We start from the raw sequence: 20127 nt of genomic DNA, 5'->3' as shown, positions 1-20127 counted from the left end.
ACATAAGTACATATGAAAAGATTATGAGTAAATTCAATGGAGATGCAATGCATAGTATATTCAACTTTTATACCTGATGTTCCAGGAATTCCTGAAATTTAATTCCTGGGGAAGGGATCCACAATGGAATTGTGTTTTATTGATTCATGTTCTGTATTTGTGCATGTTTTAAGAGGTTGTGGATGATGAAGAGATTGAGAGTTATATAGAGTTAATCTGAAGAAGGGAGATTGGAGAAAATTTTTGAAGGCAGTGGGGGAAAGGATTGGCAGAAACTCTAAGGGAAAGGGAATTCTAGATGTAAGGAATAAAATACACAAAAGCAAGAACAAAGACATTAAGAGGAAGGAAGTAAAGGATTTCAACAGATGAGGAGCAATGAATTTCAAGCCTAAAGGACAGCTTGTACAGATTAATGAAGTCAGGAAAGTTTTAGCTAAGACTGAGAAACCTCAGACAATCTATTTTGTTGGAACATAGAACATATTGTGGGAAGTAGTGTGAAATACAGCTGGAAAGCTAGGTTGGAGCCATATTGTAGGAAGCCTTAAATATAAGGCTGAGTAATTTTATTTTATTTTATGTTGTAGCCAATGGAGAAACACTAAGGGTTGTGGGAGGGGTGTAGTGACATTGTTAACATTGTACTTTAGGAAGATTATGTGAACCATTCAATTTTAAAAAAATGAATTTGCTAGTTGGTGATACTCAAATTAATAGTTTCCAGTGACCTACAGCATTACTTTCTTTTCCTCTTAATGTTTTAATTTTTCTTCTTTTAGAAATCAATGAGTGTACAGTGAACCCAGATATCTGTGGAGCAGGACATTGTATTAATTTGCCCGTGAGATATACTTGTATCTGCTATGAAGGATACAAATTCAGTGAACAGCAAAGAAAATGTGTTGGTAAGAGATAAGTTTTTTTCTTTTTTTTTAAAATTTTATTAATTTATTTTGATTTATCAACAATCACTTCCATATGCTTTTGAGTTTAAAATTTTTCTCCCCCTTCCTTCCCACCACCGTCCCCAAGACGGCGCACAGTCTCATGTAGGCTATACATTTATATTCCTATTAAACGTATTTTCACATTAGTGAAGTTGTAAGTAAAAATTAAAACCAATAGGAGGAACCTTTAGAAAGAGGAAACAAAACTCAACAGAAGAGAAAAAAAATGATAGTGATTCAACTTCCATAGTTCTTTCTTTGGATGTGGATGGCATTTTCCATCACAAGGCCTCTGGGGATGTCTTAGATCCTCGTATTGCTGAGAAGGGTTAGGTTTATCGATATTAGTCATTGCATAACATGGCTGTTATTGTGTACAACGTTCTCTTGGTTCTGCTCACTTCACTCAGCATCAGACCATACAAGTCTTTCCAGATTTTTCTGAAGTTAGCCTGTTCATCATTTCTTATAGCACAATAGTATTCCATTACATTCATATACTACAACTTGCTCAGCCATTCCCCAATTGATGGGCATCCTAAGAGACAAGTTTGTCAAACATAATCAAACATGAAGCATTTTTGATTGACATTTTTTTTACATAGCACAATTCTTTTATATTGGTTAGGGAAATGTTTATTTCATTTCTTAAAAATGGTGTTTCTTGCAATGCAAAGGAAACTAAAAGAAGTTGAAACTTAAAACAAAATATAAGTTTATTTTATATATGGAAGAATGCTGAATATCTTGCAGTGTGTAATATAAAGTTACAAGGGTGAAATAATTTTCTAGAAGGTTTTTAGGTTTAGTGTGTCTAATAATGGTAAAAAATTCCAGATAGATCTACTTGCAAACATATGTTCATTAAATGAATAAACTAATGCAAGAATGTAGTAAAATAAAAAGTAAGTATTTTTCTAAGCATCTGGAATCTGATTTCCAGTGTGTGCACACATTGGAATTAACCATCATTCCTAACCACGTCTGAGTGTGTAAATATGTGACCTCAGGCGAACTTGGTTAAACCAAAAAGCTCCAGTGTCTGAAAGTTTGTAATTTTAAGTTTTCTACTCATTTTTATTCTAGGTTCAGCATCTCTTTTTTTTAACCAAAAGAAAAATGAATAATTAGGGTAATATGGGTTAGTTGGCATGCAAAAATGTCAGAGACACCGATCTTACAGTACAGTCCCACATCTAGATGGTACATTAATCATTCTATATTATGATGTTTAAAGTCTCAGTTACTCCGTGAATTAGTGGTTCTTTTCCTTTGCTATGCTTTGTTATCTTCCCTATAGTATCATAGAATTTGACCTGGGGAGGGCACATAAATAGTCATATAATCCAAACTGTATCCTAAAAGGAAACTCACTATAGTATACCCAGCACGTAGTTATTTACCCTGGAAGTCCATTTCACTTGTGGATGAGCTCTTCTTGTTAGGATGTTGCACTTAAAATCAGGGCAAAATTTGCCTCTGCAATTTCTACCCACTACTCCAGTTCTACCCACTAGGGTCCAGACAAAGTAAGGGTGATACCTTTTCCATGGGACAGCCCTTCAGATTCTAGAAGATAGTTGTTTTGTCCTTCCTGGGGCATCTTTTCTTTAGGCTAAACACTGCCAGTTTCTTCAGTTACTCTTCAAATGTCCTTTTTACAAGGGTAAGACAAACAGAAAGTTCCTTATTTCAATACTTTTGTGCTTTTAACAGACATTGATGAATGTACTCAGATCCACCATCTCTGCTCCCAGGGACGATGTGAAAATACTGAAGGCAGTTTCTTATGTATTTGCCAAGCAGGCTATATGGCTAATCCAGAGGGAACTGACTGTATAGGTAACTACTCACATTTCTAATATATTTAAATCCAGGTTTTTATTTTTTTTTCAGTTTCTGTCTATCCAACATTTACCCTGATCACCCCAAATTTAGTCTTTTTATGAATATTTGAGTATCAATTTTATGTAGAGCACTATGGGGGTCATACAAAGTAGGAGGTGCTCTTTCCTCAAGAGGCTTTTAGCCTAAAAAGGGAGAACAAGTACATATAAAAAAAACCCCATGCTTGAAAGCAGAATATGGCGAGTCTTGTCAGAGTGGTACAAAGTACTATGGGTAGCCAAGAAAGATAAGACATTTGACCTGATTCTTGAAGAATAAGTAGGGTTTCAAATGGCAGTTGGTCAGGTGGAGGGAGAATGGTAATAGCAAATTACAGACACGGTAACTGTAGTTCGTTACACTAAATTAGTAAATCATTTTGAAAGAGAATAATATACGGGAGTTAGAACTATGAGGATTGTTTGGGGTCTGATTTTGAAGGTGTTGGATTTCACGGAAAGTAGCTTGAACTATATTTTAGCATGAGAATATGTGTTTGGCTATACTTGAGAAAGATTAATTTGCCTGCAACATTTAGGAACTGAAGAATCATTTAGGATCTTAGGAATTTGGAACCGAAGGGACTTTGGAGGTAATTTAGACTAGCTACTTCATTAGCTACGTGATAATGCTGAGTTCCAGTGAGGGGAGTGGTAGAGATTGGGTTCTAACCCATTTCTTCTGACTCTAAATCCCATGTCATTTTCATGATAACATGGTGCTCCTTTGAGAACATCCTAGAAAGAGATGAAAGGAAATTGAATTAAGATTATAAGTCAAGTACTTAGTATCAGAAAGCAAAAAAGCCATCCCTTCCTTGGAAGATGGGAATAAATGCATAGTGGGAACAAATACTGAGAAATATTGAATTGGAGAGAACCTTTTATTGAATAATTTATGTGAAGAGGGAGATGGGATCGTCTGCTGAGAGCTGGAGGCCTGAGGAGATGGAAAAGATTTAGAACAACCATTAGATAGGAATACTATAAGCTCGGGGTTGAAGTTATTGAGAAAGGTTATGGTGTCATGGAGTCAGTCAATAAATATTTATTAAGCACAAAGACAAAAGACAGTCCTTATTATCAAAGAGCTCATAGTCTAATGGGGGAAACAACCTGGAAGTAATTTACACACACACACACACACACACACACACACACACACACACACACACAGACACAGACACGATAAATTTGAGATAGCAGCAGAAGGAAAGCACTACTGTTAAGTAGGATCAGGGGAGGATTCTTGTAGAAGCTGGCATTTTAGCTTATATTTTAAGGAAGCCAGAGTGGCCATGAGAGGGAGCAGAGGAATGAGAGTATTCCATTCGTGGGGGATAGTCAGTAAAAATGCCTAGATCCTGGAGATAGAGTATCTTTTTGGAGGAACAACAAGGGGGTGGTTGTTATCCCATTGAAGAGTACATGGGAGTAGTAAGGTCAGTAAATAGCTGGTGAGGGGCAATATATGATAGTGAACTGTGTGGACTTAGAGGAGAAGTTGTTGAACAGTTGTAAGAGAAGAGTGATCTGATTACTACCTGCAGTTAAGAGCAAGGAGTATGCTGACCTTATTTATTTGCCCCAACCAGAGAAAGTGAGACAAGTTACTCTCTCCATTTGGAAAAGATTCAAAGGGGCAGATGTGCCCTCAGGCAGGTAGAAAAAGATGGAGGATGTTGGAGAGTTGATTCATAATAGAACAAGGGCTTCATAACACACAAAGAAAGATGCCAGGAGATAGATATGCAGATATTTAGAAGGAAAAAGGCAGCAAGTAATCAGTGAAACCTTTATAGAGTGCAAAGAATGCTGGCTTTGGAGACAGAAAACCTGATTCCAGATTCCAGTTGTGAAACATGCTACTTGTATGGTCCTGGGCAAGTCATTTAGCCTTCTAGGCTTCAATCTTACCATCAGTAAAATGAGAAGGTTGGCCTAGAGCACTGAGGATGCCTTCCAACTCTGAATCTATAAGCCTATACACAGAAAATGGTCAGACAAAATTAGCTCTGTAGTCACAGGAACATAGATTTAGCCCTGTTGAAGAATTTTTGAGGCTTTTAGGCCAACCCCTTCTTTTTACAGGTGAACAGACCCAGGTACAGAGGTTAAGTGACTTGCCCAGGGTCAGACATCTGGGAAATGTTTGAGTTAGTTTCTCTAAGACCAGTTATCTGCCACACTGCCTCTCATGGAGAAGGGGAGGGGGTGTGATTAAATTTTATTTGGTAAATGAGGGGAAAAAACATTAAACATTTTTTGTTTCCTTTAGATGTTGATGAATGTCTGAGACCAGAGACATGTGGGGATGGGCACTGTATAAATACTATGGGTGCTTTTAAATGTGAATACTGTGACAACGGGTACCGAATGAACAGAAGAGGCCAGTGTGAAGGTGCGTTCACAATTCTGAATGTTTCCCATGTTCAGTTGGAGAACAAAGAGTCAGAAATGGCTTGAAATATTGGATAAGAATTACCAAATTTCTTCTTTTCTTGCAGAGAGTTAAACTTTACCACCTTTTTCTTTGTCAGATATTCTATTATCAGTAAGATTTAGAGCTAGCTGAAGGGTTAGTGAACATAACAATCATAGATTTAGAGCTGGAAGCTGACCTTGGAGGCCATATAATCTAAACCCCTTAGTTTATAGATGTGCTAACTGAAATTGAGAGAAGGTAAGTGAACTAGCCAAAGTCACACCTCTAGTAAGTAACACAGGTAAGATTAGGTTACCTCTGACTCAGAATCTAGGTTGTTTTTTTCTTAGTCCCTAAGCTGTCTCTTCAGTAACTCCAATGAAAGGCCTAGTTCATATCCTACCTACTAAAGATAGAGGGACCTCTTGGGAGCTAGAAATTCTAGACCAGCCTTTCTTAATCCTTTGTTGTCTTTCTCATTCCAAACACACTAAAGGACTAAATTTAATTCACCTTTGTGACTCACTTATTGTGATTTCAGGGTCTCTATCCCACACAAAATCTACTGACTTGATATCTGTTTTTTTGAAATTACTTTTGTAGGGAACAAGGTGTTTTATTCTACTTAAAGATAAAATAAATCAAAATGATTTGACATTCAATTAAAAGGAATCCACATTTAAGTGGAAGCACTCAATCAATAAACAATAGTAAATGACTGATATCTGATACTTCCTTTTTGTCTTGGGGTGGTGGTGTGTAGATATTGGGTCTTTTAAGTGGGGAAGAGATTCTCCACCAAAAGGTAAAAAGCAACAGAAAGGGTGAAGAGGTCTAGGGGTTTTGGGGTGCTGGGACCCCAAGATCGCGGTACCAGGCCCTGCTGAATGAATTCAACTCAAATCTTCTTCAGCCAGAGGAAAAGTTTATTAGTGGTAAAACATATAGGCCAGGTGACACCCGTAAGGATGAGCAGGCATGAGAGGTTCTCAGCCTTGTGGGCCTGAGATTCTCAGCCTCTGAATGAGGGCCAAGGTGGATCTTTAAAGAAACTTTGGGTGATCAGAGAAGGGGGCTGGGCAAAGGGTGTAGGTAACAATTCTAATTGGGGAGGTCAGAGAGATTGAATAGACAATGGGAATAGATAATGGAGGGAACCGGAAGGCAGAAGTTTGAAAGGCATCTGCACAAAATCAAGGTGGGGCTAGGACTTTCAAAAGGAGATAAAGGAAGTCTATAAGGAAGGCCTTTCTGGGGCCTATAGACAAAAGGGAGCCTAAGGCTTTCAAAGGGAGATGAGGGTCTGGGGCCTGTGAGTCAGATTCCCTTTGGGACAAAGGGCAAAGATCTTTGCTTGGGCCCCGCCCCCATCAAGGGGAGCTGGAATAAAGAAGACAAACTTTGAGGACTTTCAAACTTTAACTAGACCTGGTTCTGTTTTGACTGGATTGGGAGAACAAATAGAAATGATTCACTGGGTTAGTTTTATTATATGACTGTGACTATAATTAATCTTGACTTTGTGTGCTTTAGGAAGTTTTATGTGCCTATGCTTAAAAACTGCCCTGGTCTTTGAAGGGGCTTCCCCTCCCCCCCCCCTGAGAATTTTGTTAATTGAGGTTTCACTGTATTCTATTTCTTTTGGATCATCACTGGAGATTTCACATTTTGTTATTACTTTTGCCTCACTCAGTCACAGAATAGTAGAGTTGGAAAAAAAACCCATTTATTATAGTTTGCTTATTTAAAGCTGAAGAAACTTCCAACTATGGCTCCCTTCCAGAGTTAGGTTGCCCAGCTCTCTTCATGCTGGAGCACTGAAATGGTCAATCTATGAGTAGAGATGTCAAGGAAATTGAGATGTCAGATTTCCTCATATACTCACCCACGGCACAGGAGTATCTGAATTCTTTCCTTTTCTAATACATGTATTATTACCCTTGGAGGAAAATCAGGTATTGCAGGCAACCAGAATTTAAAAACAAAAACAAAAACAAAAAACCCTAACATGAAACCAGTGGTTGTCAGTACCTTTTGAGTGCCAGTGACTCTCTCTTCTAGAGAAACTTTTGTAAACCACAAAGCACCATATAAATGTGTATTATGATTATAATTATTATTGTTGTTTTTAATGGAGAGACAACTTTTAAGAGTTCAAAGTAAATTTCTGTGGCATATGAAATTTCTTAGCAATGTGAAAACTTTGGAATCTCATAGAAAAGTTCACTCTTTTTAAAAAATAAGCTATTGTAACTGTCCCTAAACTTAAAAAAAATAAACTTGGGGGTTTGAAAACGGAAGCTGATAAGTGATTTCCCAAGGCTTATTCTGAAATGGTTTAGAAAGTGATGTTTTTATAAAGGTAACCTACTGGTGAGCTAATTAGCCACTCAAAGGAGAGTAATGATAAGTGATTTATTCTAGTGCCCTCCAGATCTAGAACCATTTATGACAAGAGAAATTTACCCTTTAGCCAACAGCCTTCTGTGGGATTTTTTTCAAAAAAATTATTGTAGTTTCTTTGGAAAGGAGAAAACTAAATTATTTTCCTTTTCACAAAAGGACATGAAGTTGAATTACTCTTTTGCCCTGGTTTGGGAGAAATACAGAGAAATACCAGAAGTTATATGCTTCTCAAAATTGGGAGAGATAGATGGAGAAATATTTGTATGGTAGGAATGTAATCCAAATCCAAGAGAGGTAAAAGTATCAGTAGGCAGCAGCTTAGTTTTGAGAGCAAGATCAACCAATCAGCCAGTCAACAAATATTTATGAAGTGCCTACTTTTTGCCAGCCACTGTGTTAAGGACAGGGGATAGAAAGAAAGACCAAAGCAGCTCCAGCCTGCAAGGAGTTCACATTATCATGGGGGTTGGAGGGAGCATACAAATAACAGTATATACAAAATGTGTGTGTGTGTGTGTGTGTGTGTGTGTGTGTGTGTATGTATAGGCAAACGGAAAGTGATCTCTGAAGGAAAGCAGTAGCAATGTGGAGCTCAGAGGTGGCAGGCATCAGACAGTGTCTCCTTTAGAAGATGGAATTTCAGGTAATTCTTGAAGGAGTCAGAGGAAGCTAGGAAGTAGAAGTGAGGAAGGAGAACATTCTAGATATGGGGGCAACCATTGGGAGACGGAGGGGTATGTGTTAGGAAAAGCAAGATGGCCAGTATTGTTGGATGATAGAATAAGAGGAAGAGAGTAAAGTGTAAGACTAGAAAGGTAAGAAGAGGCTAGGTTGTGAAGGATTTTAAAAGCCAAATCAAAGCTTTTTAAAATTTAATTCTGTGTCAGTAAAGAGCCCATGAATTTAGTGAATAGGGAGATAATATGGTCATACTTGAGCTTTGCTTTGGCATCTGAGTGAAGGGGGATTTGATGAGGAGAGGCTTGAGGCAGGGATACCATCTAGAATTAGCCAGAGGATGATGGGATAATGTTTTAAGAACTGAAACCATAAAGGTCAGTTGTGGGTATGAAGGCAAATTATCATGTAGTCTCTCTTTCCCCTATCCTCCCTCTTCTGATAATCCCATCCAGGATAACTAGCAGGAACAGCAGCTATTCCTGGGGGGTATTTTGTGGGGTCATTGCTAGCCAAACGATCCCCAAAATTTTGGGCTTGTTCCCAGATTCTCTTCCTCTCCTCAGGGGTACAACAGGTGAGAAGAGGACATGCAAATCACCCAAGAAAGTTCAAATTGTAGGGACACATCTCTGAAGCCCTCAGTAAATTTAGTTGGATCTTCAGAGTATCGACCCAGCCTTTCCTTAATCTGGGTGAGGTCTGAAATGGAGAATGGAACATGCACCCTAAGTGTCCAATTAGGAGAGGCAGGTACTTCCCTTAAAGGAAAAAGCCCTGAAGGTCCTGCGGGAGCAGGGGCTTGTGAGGGAGGGAGGGAGGAAGTCCCACTTCGTGAGTGAGGGACTGGAAAGTGCCAGCTGAACTGGCAAGGCCGAGGAATCCAGCTGGCAAGGGGGAAGATTACCTGACACGGAAGGAGGGGAAGGAATCAGGGGAGAAGATGCCACAGCGATACCCTTGTCTGGAGCCTGAGGAGGGGTCCCGTCCGAAGGAGAGGTCTGGGGAGGATGCACCGAGTTGAGAATCTCTTCCGGAGCTTGAGCTGGGGTCTCTCTGGAAGTAGACACTGGGGTGAGGCCCGTGCTCAAGGCCTGAGTAGAAGTAGCCTCTAGAGCAGGGGCCTGGGGAGGAAATGGAGGGACCAGAGGAGCAGAAGGGAGGGTCCGGGGAGAATGAGGAACAGCCGGAGAGGTCAGAGGAGAATGGGGTGGAGACAGGTGCTGAGAGGTGGTGCCCACTGAGGTTGGGAAGAGGGGATGCCGTAACCCTAGGAGCCATAAGAGGATAGTCAAAAAGGTCTATTTGGTCCCCACTCACCACTAATGGGGTGGCTCTTGCTATGAGCACCTTACAATCCTTTCTGAGAATGGGATCTCTAGAAAGCTCAACAAAAGCCATTAAGTAAGAAATCTCCACCCATTTTCTTTCTCTGCAACAATATTTTTCTAACTCTGAGAGGGTGTTTACCTGTAATGTCCCCAAAAGAGGCCATGCCTCACAATTTTCCAGGTGATACTGAGGCCAAACGATGCTACAAAAATGCACCAGCTTTTTCTTTTTAAGTTCTTTACAGAAGCTAAGATTTTTCCAATTTAGTAAAAGACAGCCCAAAGGCTAATTCTTCGGAAATGAAAAGGATCGACCTATTGTGGGCTTAGGGAAAAGAAAAAAAAGCAAAAGAAAGAAAAAAAATATACATCCAACAATTTCCCAATTCCCTAGTTCTGAGAGAACTGAGAAGTTTGAACCTAACTTCCTGATAGGGAGTCAATACTCTATGCTAAGGAAGGTATATACCCAGGTCCAAGTGCTCAAGCAGAGGAACTGGACCGAAAAGCTGGGAGCGTCAGGCAGAGTTCGAGACAGCCTCGTAACTGTCTGACCTAAAGGAACCTGAGAGGTCAGGCCCGAAAAACTTCCAAGACAAGCCTGGATAACTGCTTGGAAATCCAGGTACAAGTGCTCAAGAAGAGACACTGGACTGAAAAGCCTGAGAACGTCAGGCGGAGTCTGAGACAGCCTCGTAACTGTCTGACCTAAGGGAACCTGAGAGGTCAGGCCCAAAAAACTTCAAGACAAGCCTGGCTAGCTGTTTGGAAAACCCAGGTCCAAGTGCTCAAGCAGAGATACTGGACCGAAAAGCCTGAGAACATCAGGAGGAGTCTGAGACAGCCTAGTAACTGTCTGACCTAAGGGAACCTGAGAGGTCAGGCCCGGAAAAAAAAACCTTCCCAAACAAGCCTAGCTAGCTGCTTGGAAATCCAGGTCCAAGTGCTCAAGCAGAGGCACTCGACCGAAAAGCCTGAGAACATCAGGCGGAATTGGGGAGGGGGAGGCTTACCAGTTGTGGTTGAAGAAGCATTTGAGATTAGCAGTTATTTCCCGGTCAGGGAACCATGTGAAGAGGTCTAGGGGTTTTGGGGTGCTGGGACCCCAAGATCGCGGTACTGGGCCCTGCCTAAAAGAATTCAACTCAAATCTTTTTCAGCCAGAGGAAAAGTTTATTAGTGGTAAAACATATAGGCCAGGTGACACCCGTAAGGATGAGCAGGCATGAGAGGTTCTCAGCCTTGTGGGCCTGAGATTCTCAGCCTCTGAATGAGGGCCAAGGTGGATCTTTAAAGAAACTTTGGGTGACCAGAGAAGGGGGCTGGGCAAAGGGTGTAGGTAACAATTCTAATTGGGGGAGGTCAGAGAGATTGAATAGACAATGGGAATAGATAATGGAGGGAACCGGAAGGCAGAAGTTTGAAAGGCATCTGCACAAAATCAAGGTGGGGCTAGGACTTTCAAAAGGAGATAAAGGAAGTCTATAAGGAAGGCCTTTCTGGGGCCTATAGACAAGACGGAGCCTAAGGCTTTTAGGGCCTTTAATCTGAATAAGATTAAAAGGTAAAGCTAAGGCTTTCAAAGGGAGATGAGGGTCTGAGGCCTGTGAGTCAGATTCCCTTTGAGGCAAAGGGTGAAGATCTTGGCTTGGGCCCTGCCCTCATCAGGTAGATCTGGTCCATGGAAGTCTGAACGAGTAGCACCTGTCCCCTCTTGGCATGCCTTCTAAATCTGGTCTAGGACTCATGTATGTTTGTGCAACAAGAAAAGTTGGGCCATGGGTAAAAAATAACTCTTAATCTATGGGTGCTGTCATGACTCCACTTGCCTGGTGACTTGGGTCTGTCTGTTTCATAAGAAACTAGTTGGCTCCTTATATCTGCTTCCCTAGATCTTTCTGGTTCAGACATCAGCATTCTATTATAGGCTGAAATGTTTTCTTCTGGAGAATAGAGAATACCACCTCTTCATATCAATTAACAGGCATTTATTAAGTGCCAGGGACTTTACTAAGTGCTGGGGATATAAAGAATGGCAAAAGATAGTCTCTGCCTTCTGGGAGCTCATCATCTAATAGGATCAGAACAAAGCATTAATCTTCTACTGGGACACTTACTAATTATTTGACCTTGAACAGGTCTCTTACTCACCTCTGAAACAGGGATGGTAATTTGTATATTATCTATTCAATAAGGTTTTGGGTTTTTTTGGTCAAGAAACCATTTTGTAAAACTACAAATTCTTTGATCCTTTGATGGGTCTCTGGTTTACTGTTTTATTTCTCATTCTCACCCACTACTACTATTTCACCCTAAAAATTGAGATGAAAATATAATACGGAATTCTTAAAATAAATCCTAAAGGTACAAAAATACCATGTTTTATTAAAATAATTTGAGAATAATATTACCAGAAGTAAATATATGCTTGTTTACCACTGTGCCAAGTCTAGGGAGAGAGAAGGAAGCTAGTTATGGTATTACAAGTTGCTTTAAAAAAAAAACAACCACATTTTTAATGGTAACTTCATAGTGGATTAGAAGCAAAGGTCCCATTAACCTTCTAGCTAACACAGAGTTGCATTCCAATAGTGCTTACTATTCTTCTGGGAATTCATTGTATTTTTAAAGATACAATCTCATTGATCTCTGCTGTCCTTTCAAAGTATAAAATGGTAGCTAAGACCTAATTTACATAGAAACTAGCTGAGAGAGGCTAGGATAATGCTGATAGAATATCAACTCTGTTTCAGCTGTTGATTGAACATGTTCTCTGTTCTTTGGACCAGACTACAACTTAGCATTTATAATTTAAAAAATCTTATCCAAATGTGGAATACAGTGCTGTTTGGAATATTTAACTGGCAAGCACCATCTTTTTGAGGATGAAGCCCCAGAGCATCTGACTTTAAAAAAAAAATCATGTGTCACTGTCTTTTGGCATGAATTTTTCCTTGATAGCAACTCTTTTTGTGCATGTATTTGAAACACTGACCTGATATTTTCTCTATTAATGCTGCCTTCAGTTTGTAAGCATGTCTTTTACACACAGTTAGCTACATTTAACATAATTGAAATATTTTAGAATTATTCTAATGAAAAGAGATGTTCAGAAATGTTTAATACATCCATTGCACAGTGCTACTTTTACCTTAGATTTTAACGTCCTTAAAATGTTTATATTATGATTATGTATGCTGTATTTGTTGTGATTTGCCATTCCCACTTAAAAAGAGAATGGAAAGAGGACAGAATGGGGCATGCACAGCTTAGAATTTGAAGGCTTGGGCATGACTCACAATTCTGACATAATGTAAGAACTTGAGAAAATTATCTGGCCTCTCTGAGCCTCAGATTTCTCATCTATAAAACTGATCATTTTTCAAGAGTCCTTTTAGCCCCAATATTGTTATCTGTAGTTTCAGTTTAATTTGAAAGCCAGAAACATGTGTATTTCTGAAGGCCAATGTCAACCATTCAAGGCAGAGTCCCTGTCAGTCCAATTTTCATCTGCTTTTCGAAGATTATCAAGAAAAATTCAGATTTCAATCATCTTTACTTATATAGTCCCAAGTCTTCCAAAGAAAGTTTCCCTTTGCACTACATCCTCTCTTCCCATTCGGAAAATAAATATAAGTAATTTGACCTAGCTAAAAAACAAAAACAAAAACATGAGATGGAAACAGGTTGCTACTTCCAAGGAAAGTTTAATATCTACATATATTCTACATTGACTCGATTTTAAAAATTTTATATGGCTCAGTTTTTTGAGAAATATTCTAATTTCTCTGATGTTTCTCTGGTTGTCCCAATGGTTCACCCAGAAATCCCTATCCTATATTGGGATTTAAATCATTCTGAGAGAGGATATTTCTTATTACATTCATCAAAGTAGAGAAATTTCCTACAGCATTTATTTTCACTAGAAAAAATAATAGCATATCTTGATTTAATGTTTGCAGAGCATATTACATACAGTTTTAATAAGCCTCACAATAATCTTATGAGGTAGGTGGCATTATAACCCCCAATATGTAGATGAGAAAAGGTGACCCAGAAAGATTATCTCTACCCTGGTGTAGATGCTGCTTCCCTACTCTCCTACATCCTTTCTTGGAAGGTATTTGGTATTGAATGTACAATTTGGTGCTTCATAGTTGGTCTCATAGGGCTTAGCATTCCTTTAGCATGGGAGACCCCAAAAAGAGAAGAGTAATTTTAAAAAATCATTTTGGGTGTATGAGAGACTTCCTAAATAAAATGTACTTATTAGATAAGTGTTAATCTGATTTTACTCTTACAAGACTTTGATATATGTACTTTTCAAATTCATTGTAACATGTATTATATAAACATATGACATACACATTTTATATATATATATATATATATATATATATATATATATATATATATATATATATATAAAGAATATTACCATGTCCCAATAGCAACAGCAATGACACCAATTTTTGGATGGCCTGGGGAGAGTTCTGTTTAAAGTTATCTGACTTAGATTTACTGCCTTTTTTTTCAAAGATATTGATGAATGTTTAGCTGTGAGTACTTGTCCAGATGAACAATGCATTAACACTCCTGGATCTTACCAGTGTGTTCCTTGCACAGAAGGATTCAGAGGCTGGAATGGACAGTGTCTCGGTATGTACTATAGTGTTAACATCCAAATTTTGTTTCTTTCATATTTCCTGTTTTCAGGTCAAATGGTGATGGTGTTGGAAATAGTATGCCCAGTAAACCTATCTGGAGGACTGAAATTAAGATTAGAAGAAAATAAGCTTATGAATCTTTTCCCTATATTATTAAAGAGAAAATATTTTTTTTAAATTCTGGAGAAATTAAAGCTAAAATTGGCTAGAGTAAGGCAGTAGAGGTGAAATGTCAGATAAGATAAGGAATTCTGATAATAACTGAAGCAGATAATCTTCCAGTCCAGTTGCCAGGAGTTATAAACAAGTAAGCATTTCAGAGTTTCAAAGCTCTTAATTTGATTCATAGAATAGACTGGGAAGGACTCTCTGATTTGGTATTATTTCTGATATAACATTCAGCAAGTCTCAAACTGTATTTATAAGGACTATTTCTGTGCTAAAATGGCTGTAAGTGTCTTTTTTAATGTGTTTTTAAATAGGTTTTTTTGTATTGATTCTTTGTAACTCATGCTGGGGTGGAGGTGGGAATCTAGTTTTGTTTTCTCAACTCTGACTCCAGGATAGGTAGTTTTCCAAAGGAAACTAACACAGTTCTATTTTTAAAAAATAAGTTTTCATGTTATCTTGGGTTTTTACATCACCAAATTTCCCAATGTATTCTCCCTCCCTCCCTGTTCTTGAATATCATCCCTGAATAACTAAGAATTAGAAAGAACAAAACAATTCAGCAAAACTAATCAACCTATCAAAAATGTTGTCTGGCATTATATGCATTGTTGCATACTCGTTGTGGGGGAGATTCCTTCTCAATTTTCTTCTTTGGAGTTAAGTATAGTCAGTATAGTTTTGCTGCATTTATTTTCCATTGATTTGTCATAGTTCTGTCCATTTATGTTACATGTCATTATATATAGTGTTTTTTTGCTTCTGCCTGCTGCATATTGTTTCAGTTCATGTCTCTGTATTCATTATATTTGTTTCTTACAACCCACTAATAATAACAGCTAACATTTCTATATTTCCATAGCTCTTTAAGGTTTACAAAGTGCTTAACATGTTGCATTTCATTTATTCCTTTATGGCAGGTGCTATTATAATTCTCATTTTAGAGATGAGGAAAATGAGGCTGAGAAGAGGCGATATTTGAACTTAAATTATTGAAACTCAAATCTTCTTGACTTTGAGTCCAGCACCCCATCCATTATGCATGCTAAGCTTCTGTTACTTTCGTGTACCACAGTTTCTTTATTTTCTTAGTCAATGGGCGTCTGCTTTATTATAAAAAGCATTTCTATGAATACTTGTTGCATATAAGCTTTTCCTGTTTTTATTGATCTATGTGGAATCTCTTGCTCAGAATCTAGACATTTTAGTCACATTCTTTTATAATTATTGCTTTTTAGAATGCTAGGAGCAGTTTACAACTTATTAACAGTACATAGGTAATGCTTGTCTTTACAGAATCTCTTCAAGACTAATACCCATATTTTGTCATCTTTTCCAGCTTGTTGGGTTCGATGTAAAACCTCAGGGTTTTTTTCCATTTCTTTTATTGGTTCTGTTGAGTGTTCTTGCAGTTGTTAATGATTTACAATTCTTTTTTTTTTTTGAGAACTGACTGATTGTCATTTTTGCCACTTATTGATAGTGATGATTGAGACATTGCTCAATACGCTGGCACACATCTCTTGTCCCCTTATGTGACAGATAAATAATCTCAAACTGAATAGGTATGAAACTTGGCCACCAAAATGAAAAGAAAAAACCACAAACCCAGAGCCACAAAGCAAGCACTGTATTAGGCTGCATTAAGAAAAACATAATATCTAAGATAAGATCTATAGTCTACCCTAGTCAGACCACATCTAGAATATTGTGTCTGTTCTTGGGTGTTTTCAGCAAGGATGTTGACTAATTAAAACTTGCTCACATGATTGCTGTTGTGACTGCTAAAGACCATGTCATAGGAGAATGAATTGAAGGAATTGGATGATATCTAGCCTGGAGAAGATTTGATTGCTGCCTTTACATATTTGAAAGGTTGGTATGTGGAAAGGGGAGTTAGACTCCTTCTTCTTCCTAGAGGGCAAAACAGAGAGCAGAGAGTGTAAGTTGCAGAGAGGCAAATTTTGGGAAGAAAATCTTCACAATTAGAACAAAGGCTTTCATCTTTACCAGCTCACATCTTTACTTGCAGAGTGCAGACCCAAATAAATCCTCTTCCCTATACTTCTTTAAATCCTGTTCCACTATATGAGTTGACCCATATCAGTTGATTTTTATACCACGTATTTTTTTCAAATGGGGAAAAGTTGCTATTTATTAATTGCTTTAGAAATTTTAAAGCACTATATACATGTCAATTTATATTGGTGATGGTGATACATAAATTATGAACAAAGTATATAGGATTATGAGAGGTCATCTAATCTAACCTTATCTTATAGGCTGAGAAAAATGAGTACCAGAGGGGTTCAGTACCTCTGTGATTTGAGCAAGGTATCAGATTTCAGATTCAAACTCCAGTCTTAAGACATTATATCCCGCATTTGTTCCACTGCACCATGCTGCTTTTGTAAAAACAAATATTTACAAAGTCACTACTTAGTGGTCTATTTCTCTTCTCAAAGATCAATATTTGTTTAGTTTAAGACTATTATGTCTACCTGAATTTCACGTTTTCCTATCTAAGCATAGTAAATAATTATGTATCAGAATAGAAGCATAAACAGAACAATGATCCATGAACTTATTGAGTTTAATAGAACCCACAAGTCATCATTTAGTCTTTAGGCATTAAAATATTTATACATGACAAATTTAACTGAGAAACAAGTTATGGATTTAAAAACTTGTATCTACAGAGCCTCTCTCATTGAAAGTACCAATGCCATACTTCAGATGGCAGGAATTCAGCACCCCATTTAAAGTAGTTTCACTTTTGCCAACTAGATGATTAAAGTCACAAGCAGAAGTATTAGATCATTGTGTTAGTCAGCCCAGAGTCACACACTTAACCACTTGCTCCAAGCAATACATGTTTTTTGCATCGTTGAAGTCATGTATTTCCTTTTATTAAAGTATGCAGTGGCTTTTTTCCTTTTTCCCCAGCTTTGGGTAAAATTTTAGCCATATGTAACCTAGGGATTTAGTCATTCTCTCTGTGTTTTATAGTTGTAGGTTTTATTCATTGTGATCCTTGGATTTGAAACTCATTCGGAATTAGCCACAAAGATTTTTTCAGGTTGAACAAAAATGGATTTTCCATTCTCTTTCCTTATGAATGACTTTTCAATATTAAGACTTAAAACGTGACAAAAAACAGATAATTTGATATGCTTCTGTTCTTATACTCATCCAATTGACTCATTTTCCTTAGAACTCTTTCAAACATTAGATAATTTTTAGATAATTTTACCTTGCCTTGTTCACTCTTTCTTGTGTCTTTGTATACATCCATAAACACATGTCACTTTTTTGTGTGTATATGTTTATATGTACATGTTCTTCTATATGTACACATATGCATATGTTGTATGCATGTTCCAGAAATGTTAGACCTCTTTACATATACAGATCAAAGTTTAGTCTTTTTTTCTTTGACTTACTCAGATTGTTTATAATGTTATTTGTAGTCTATGTTTTCTTTTTGCTGTTTCATTAATTTCAGACCCTTTCTACATCTTATTATGAGATCTAGAGAGGTAAAGGACCTCAGAGGTCATTTAGTCCAACCCCTTAATAAGTCACTGGAAGCCTAGAGTGGCTAAGTTACTTTGCTATGGTGAAATCTAGTTCTTAATGACTCCAGATATAATGTTCTTTCTATTATACTCTGAACATTTCAATAACAACATCTATTAAAGGCATACACCATGCTAGATTCTGGAGAAATGTAAAAGAAATAAGGCACAGTCCTTGCCCTGAAGGAGCTTACAGACTGACATTCTTTGTGGTCCTAAGTCATGGTATTCCATTTCCATTCTTTGCCTCTCTAGACATCTCTCATGCACTCTCTCCTCACCTCTATCTCTCATATATAACCTCTTGTTTCTAGTATTTCCCTTCTAATTAATTCCCCATACACTTGCCAAAATCATTTTAAAAAGTGAATATTTGACCATATCATTCCTTTGCTCAAATATCTTCAATAGTTTCCTATTCTCTCTAGGATAAAATGTAAATTGTACAGCTTGGTATTTAAAGCCCACTACAACATAGCTCCATCCTACTTTTGCAGGCATATTTCACACTACTCTTCTTTCATACACTATATTCTTTCCAAAGTAGCCTAGTTGCCACGTCCCCAAACTCACAATTCCACCTCTTGCAGACTGTGCCATTACATGGACTATCAACCATTGATGGGGCTGTCTTCTATTTTTGAAATGCCTTACTTCTCATCTTTGCCTCTGAATTCTTAGCTTTCTTCAGAACTTAGCTCAAATGCCACACTCTACAGGAAGCTTTCTCTGATCTCCTTAGTTGTTGGTGGCCTCTTCTTTCTTAACTTACCTTATATTTCTTTATCTTTGTGCATGTTGAATACCCCCAGTAGAATATAAGCTCCTTACTGGATTTTGTAGGGTTTTTTTATTTGTATGTCTAGTATGTAGCATGATAATCCCTTGTACATAGAAGATACTTAAAAACATTTGTTAAATTGATAGCACAGGCATGTGCTTGGACATAAAATAGTTTAGATTAAAATAATTTTTTAAAAAATCCTTTATCTTCACTACAGATTTTGCTCTTGTAATATGTACTACAGGTAGAGGTCTAGTCACTGCAGTGGTATACAGTCAAGAGCTCACAATGTGAAGCTTCATATGTCTAAGCTAGGTTTGTCAACAGCACCCTACTTGGTTTGCTCACTCCAGCCTACTGTCTTATTAACAGGTCTAACAAGAAATAAGCAACCACCCACCACATGGTTACATTGGTCCTAGGGCAACTCTGTTGAAGGGAAGTATATAAGTCCTTAGGCCCTACTTTAGCTCTTGAAATCCAACCCTCCCTTTGTCGCCAAGACATTTTCTATCTCCATTACCAACAACTCACCGGGTAATGCATCTACGCAATGTGTGATTTTTTGTATAACCAGCCACTCTCAATAATGATACTTTCAGATCTTAAACATAACCATTTACTTAATTGTAAGGCAAAAAAGTAATAACATAGATGATAATACATAATAAAATTTATCACAATAAGAATATAAATCAAAGGCATACTCTCTCACCAGTACATTCAGTTGCTCTGGTGAAATATGGGCACATGCTTATGGGAACTTGGTAGAGAAGCACATAATGGAGAAGAATTAGTGTGCTTAGGGTAACTCACAGCTCTGAACTTCAGTGTACTTTAGTACTTTCAGAAATCTCTCTATCATATGAAACTGCTTTTCTGTTCTCCCCTCTTCAGCTAAGGAAAACTTATCCCTTTTATTGACACACAGGTTTTCAGTTAACCATATAAGATAAAATAGCAGTTCTCTTTAGTTTGGAGAACTGCAGAGCTCATCAAACTGGCTCTCTCTGGCTTATAAAGACCAATCCAGCCAGTTTTTAACACATCTGAATGCTGTGCTCATAGCAGCATGGTTCCAGCTGGCCAGGATACCAAAATATCTGCAAAACCTTTATGAAAAGCTCTAGGGTTTTCCAGCTCTAGGTGTCACTGGAGGACAGTGGGTTCACTGGAGCTTTTGAAGGGAGAAGTTAATTCTTTATCTAATTAGGAGTTGCTCAGCTGTACTGGCAGCTGACTTTTTCTAACTTC

At 37.8% G+C, this 20127-nt stretch overlaps 1 protein-coding gene across 4 annotated transcripts in view; it reads left to right on the top strand.

Annotated features, from left to right (window-relative positions):
- The window catches only part of LTBP1 (latent transforming growth factor beta binding protein 1), a 467907-nt gene that overhangs the window by 337309 nt on the left and 110471 nt on the right, over nt 1-20127 (top strand). For all 4 annotated transcript variants that reach the window (XM_020972349.2, XM_020972347.2, XM_020972348.2 and 1 more), the window contains 4 exons: nt 783-908; nt 2667-2792; nt 5115-5237; nt 14216-14335. In XM_020972349.2, the coding sequence (XP_020828008.1) occupies nt 783-908; nt 2667-2792; nt 5115-5237; nt 14216-14335 (495 nt within the window). The remainder of the gene's footprint in view (nt 1-782; nt 909-2666; nt 2793-5114; nt 5238-14215; nt 14336-20127) is intronic.

Source organism: Phascolarctos cinereus, unplaced genomic scaffold, assembly GCF_003287225.1.
Source record: "Phascolarctos cinereus isolate Bilbo 61053 unplaced genomic scaffold, phaCin_HiC Scaffold_2;HRSCAF=192, whole genome shotgun sequence".
Classification (NCBI taxonomy): domain Eukaryota; kingdom Metazoa; phylum Chordata; class Mammalia; order Diprotodontia; family Phascolarctidae; genus Phascolarctos; species Phascolarctos cinereus.
The sequence above is the reverse complement of the archived record's forward strand: the minus strand, read 5'-3'. Positions and strand labels throughout refer to the sequence as shown.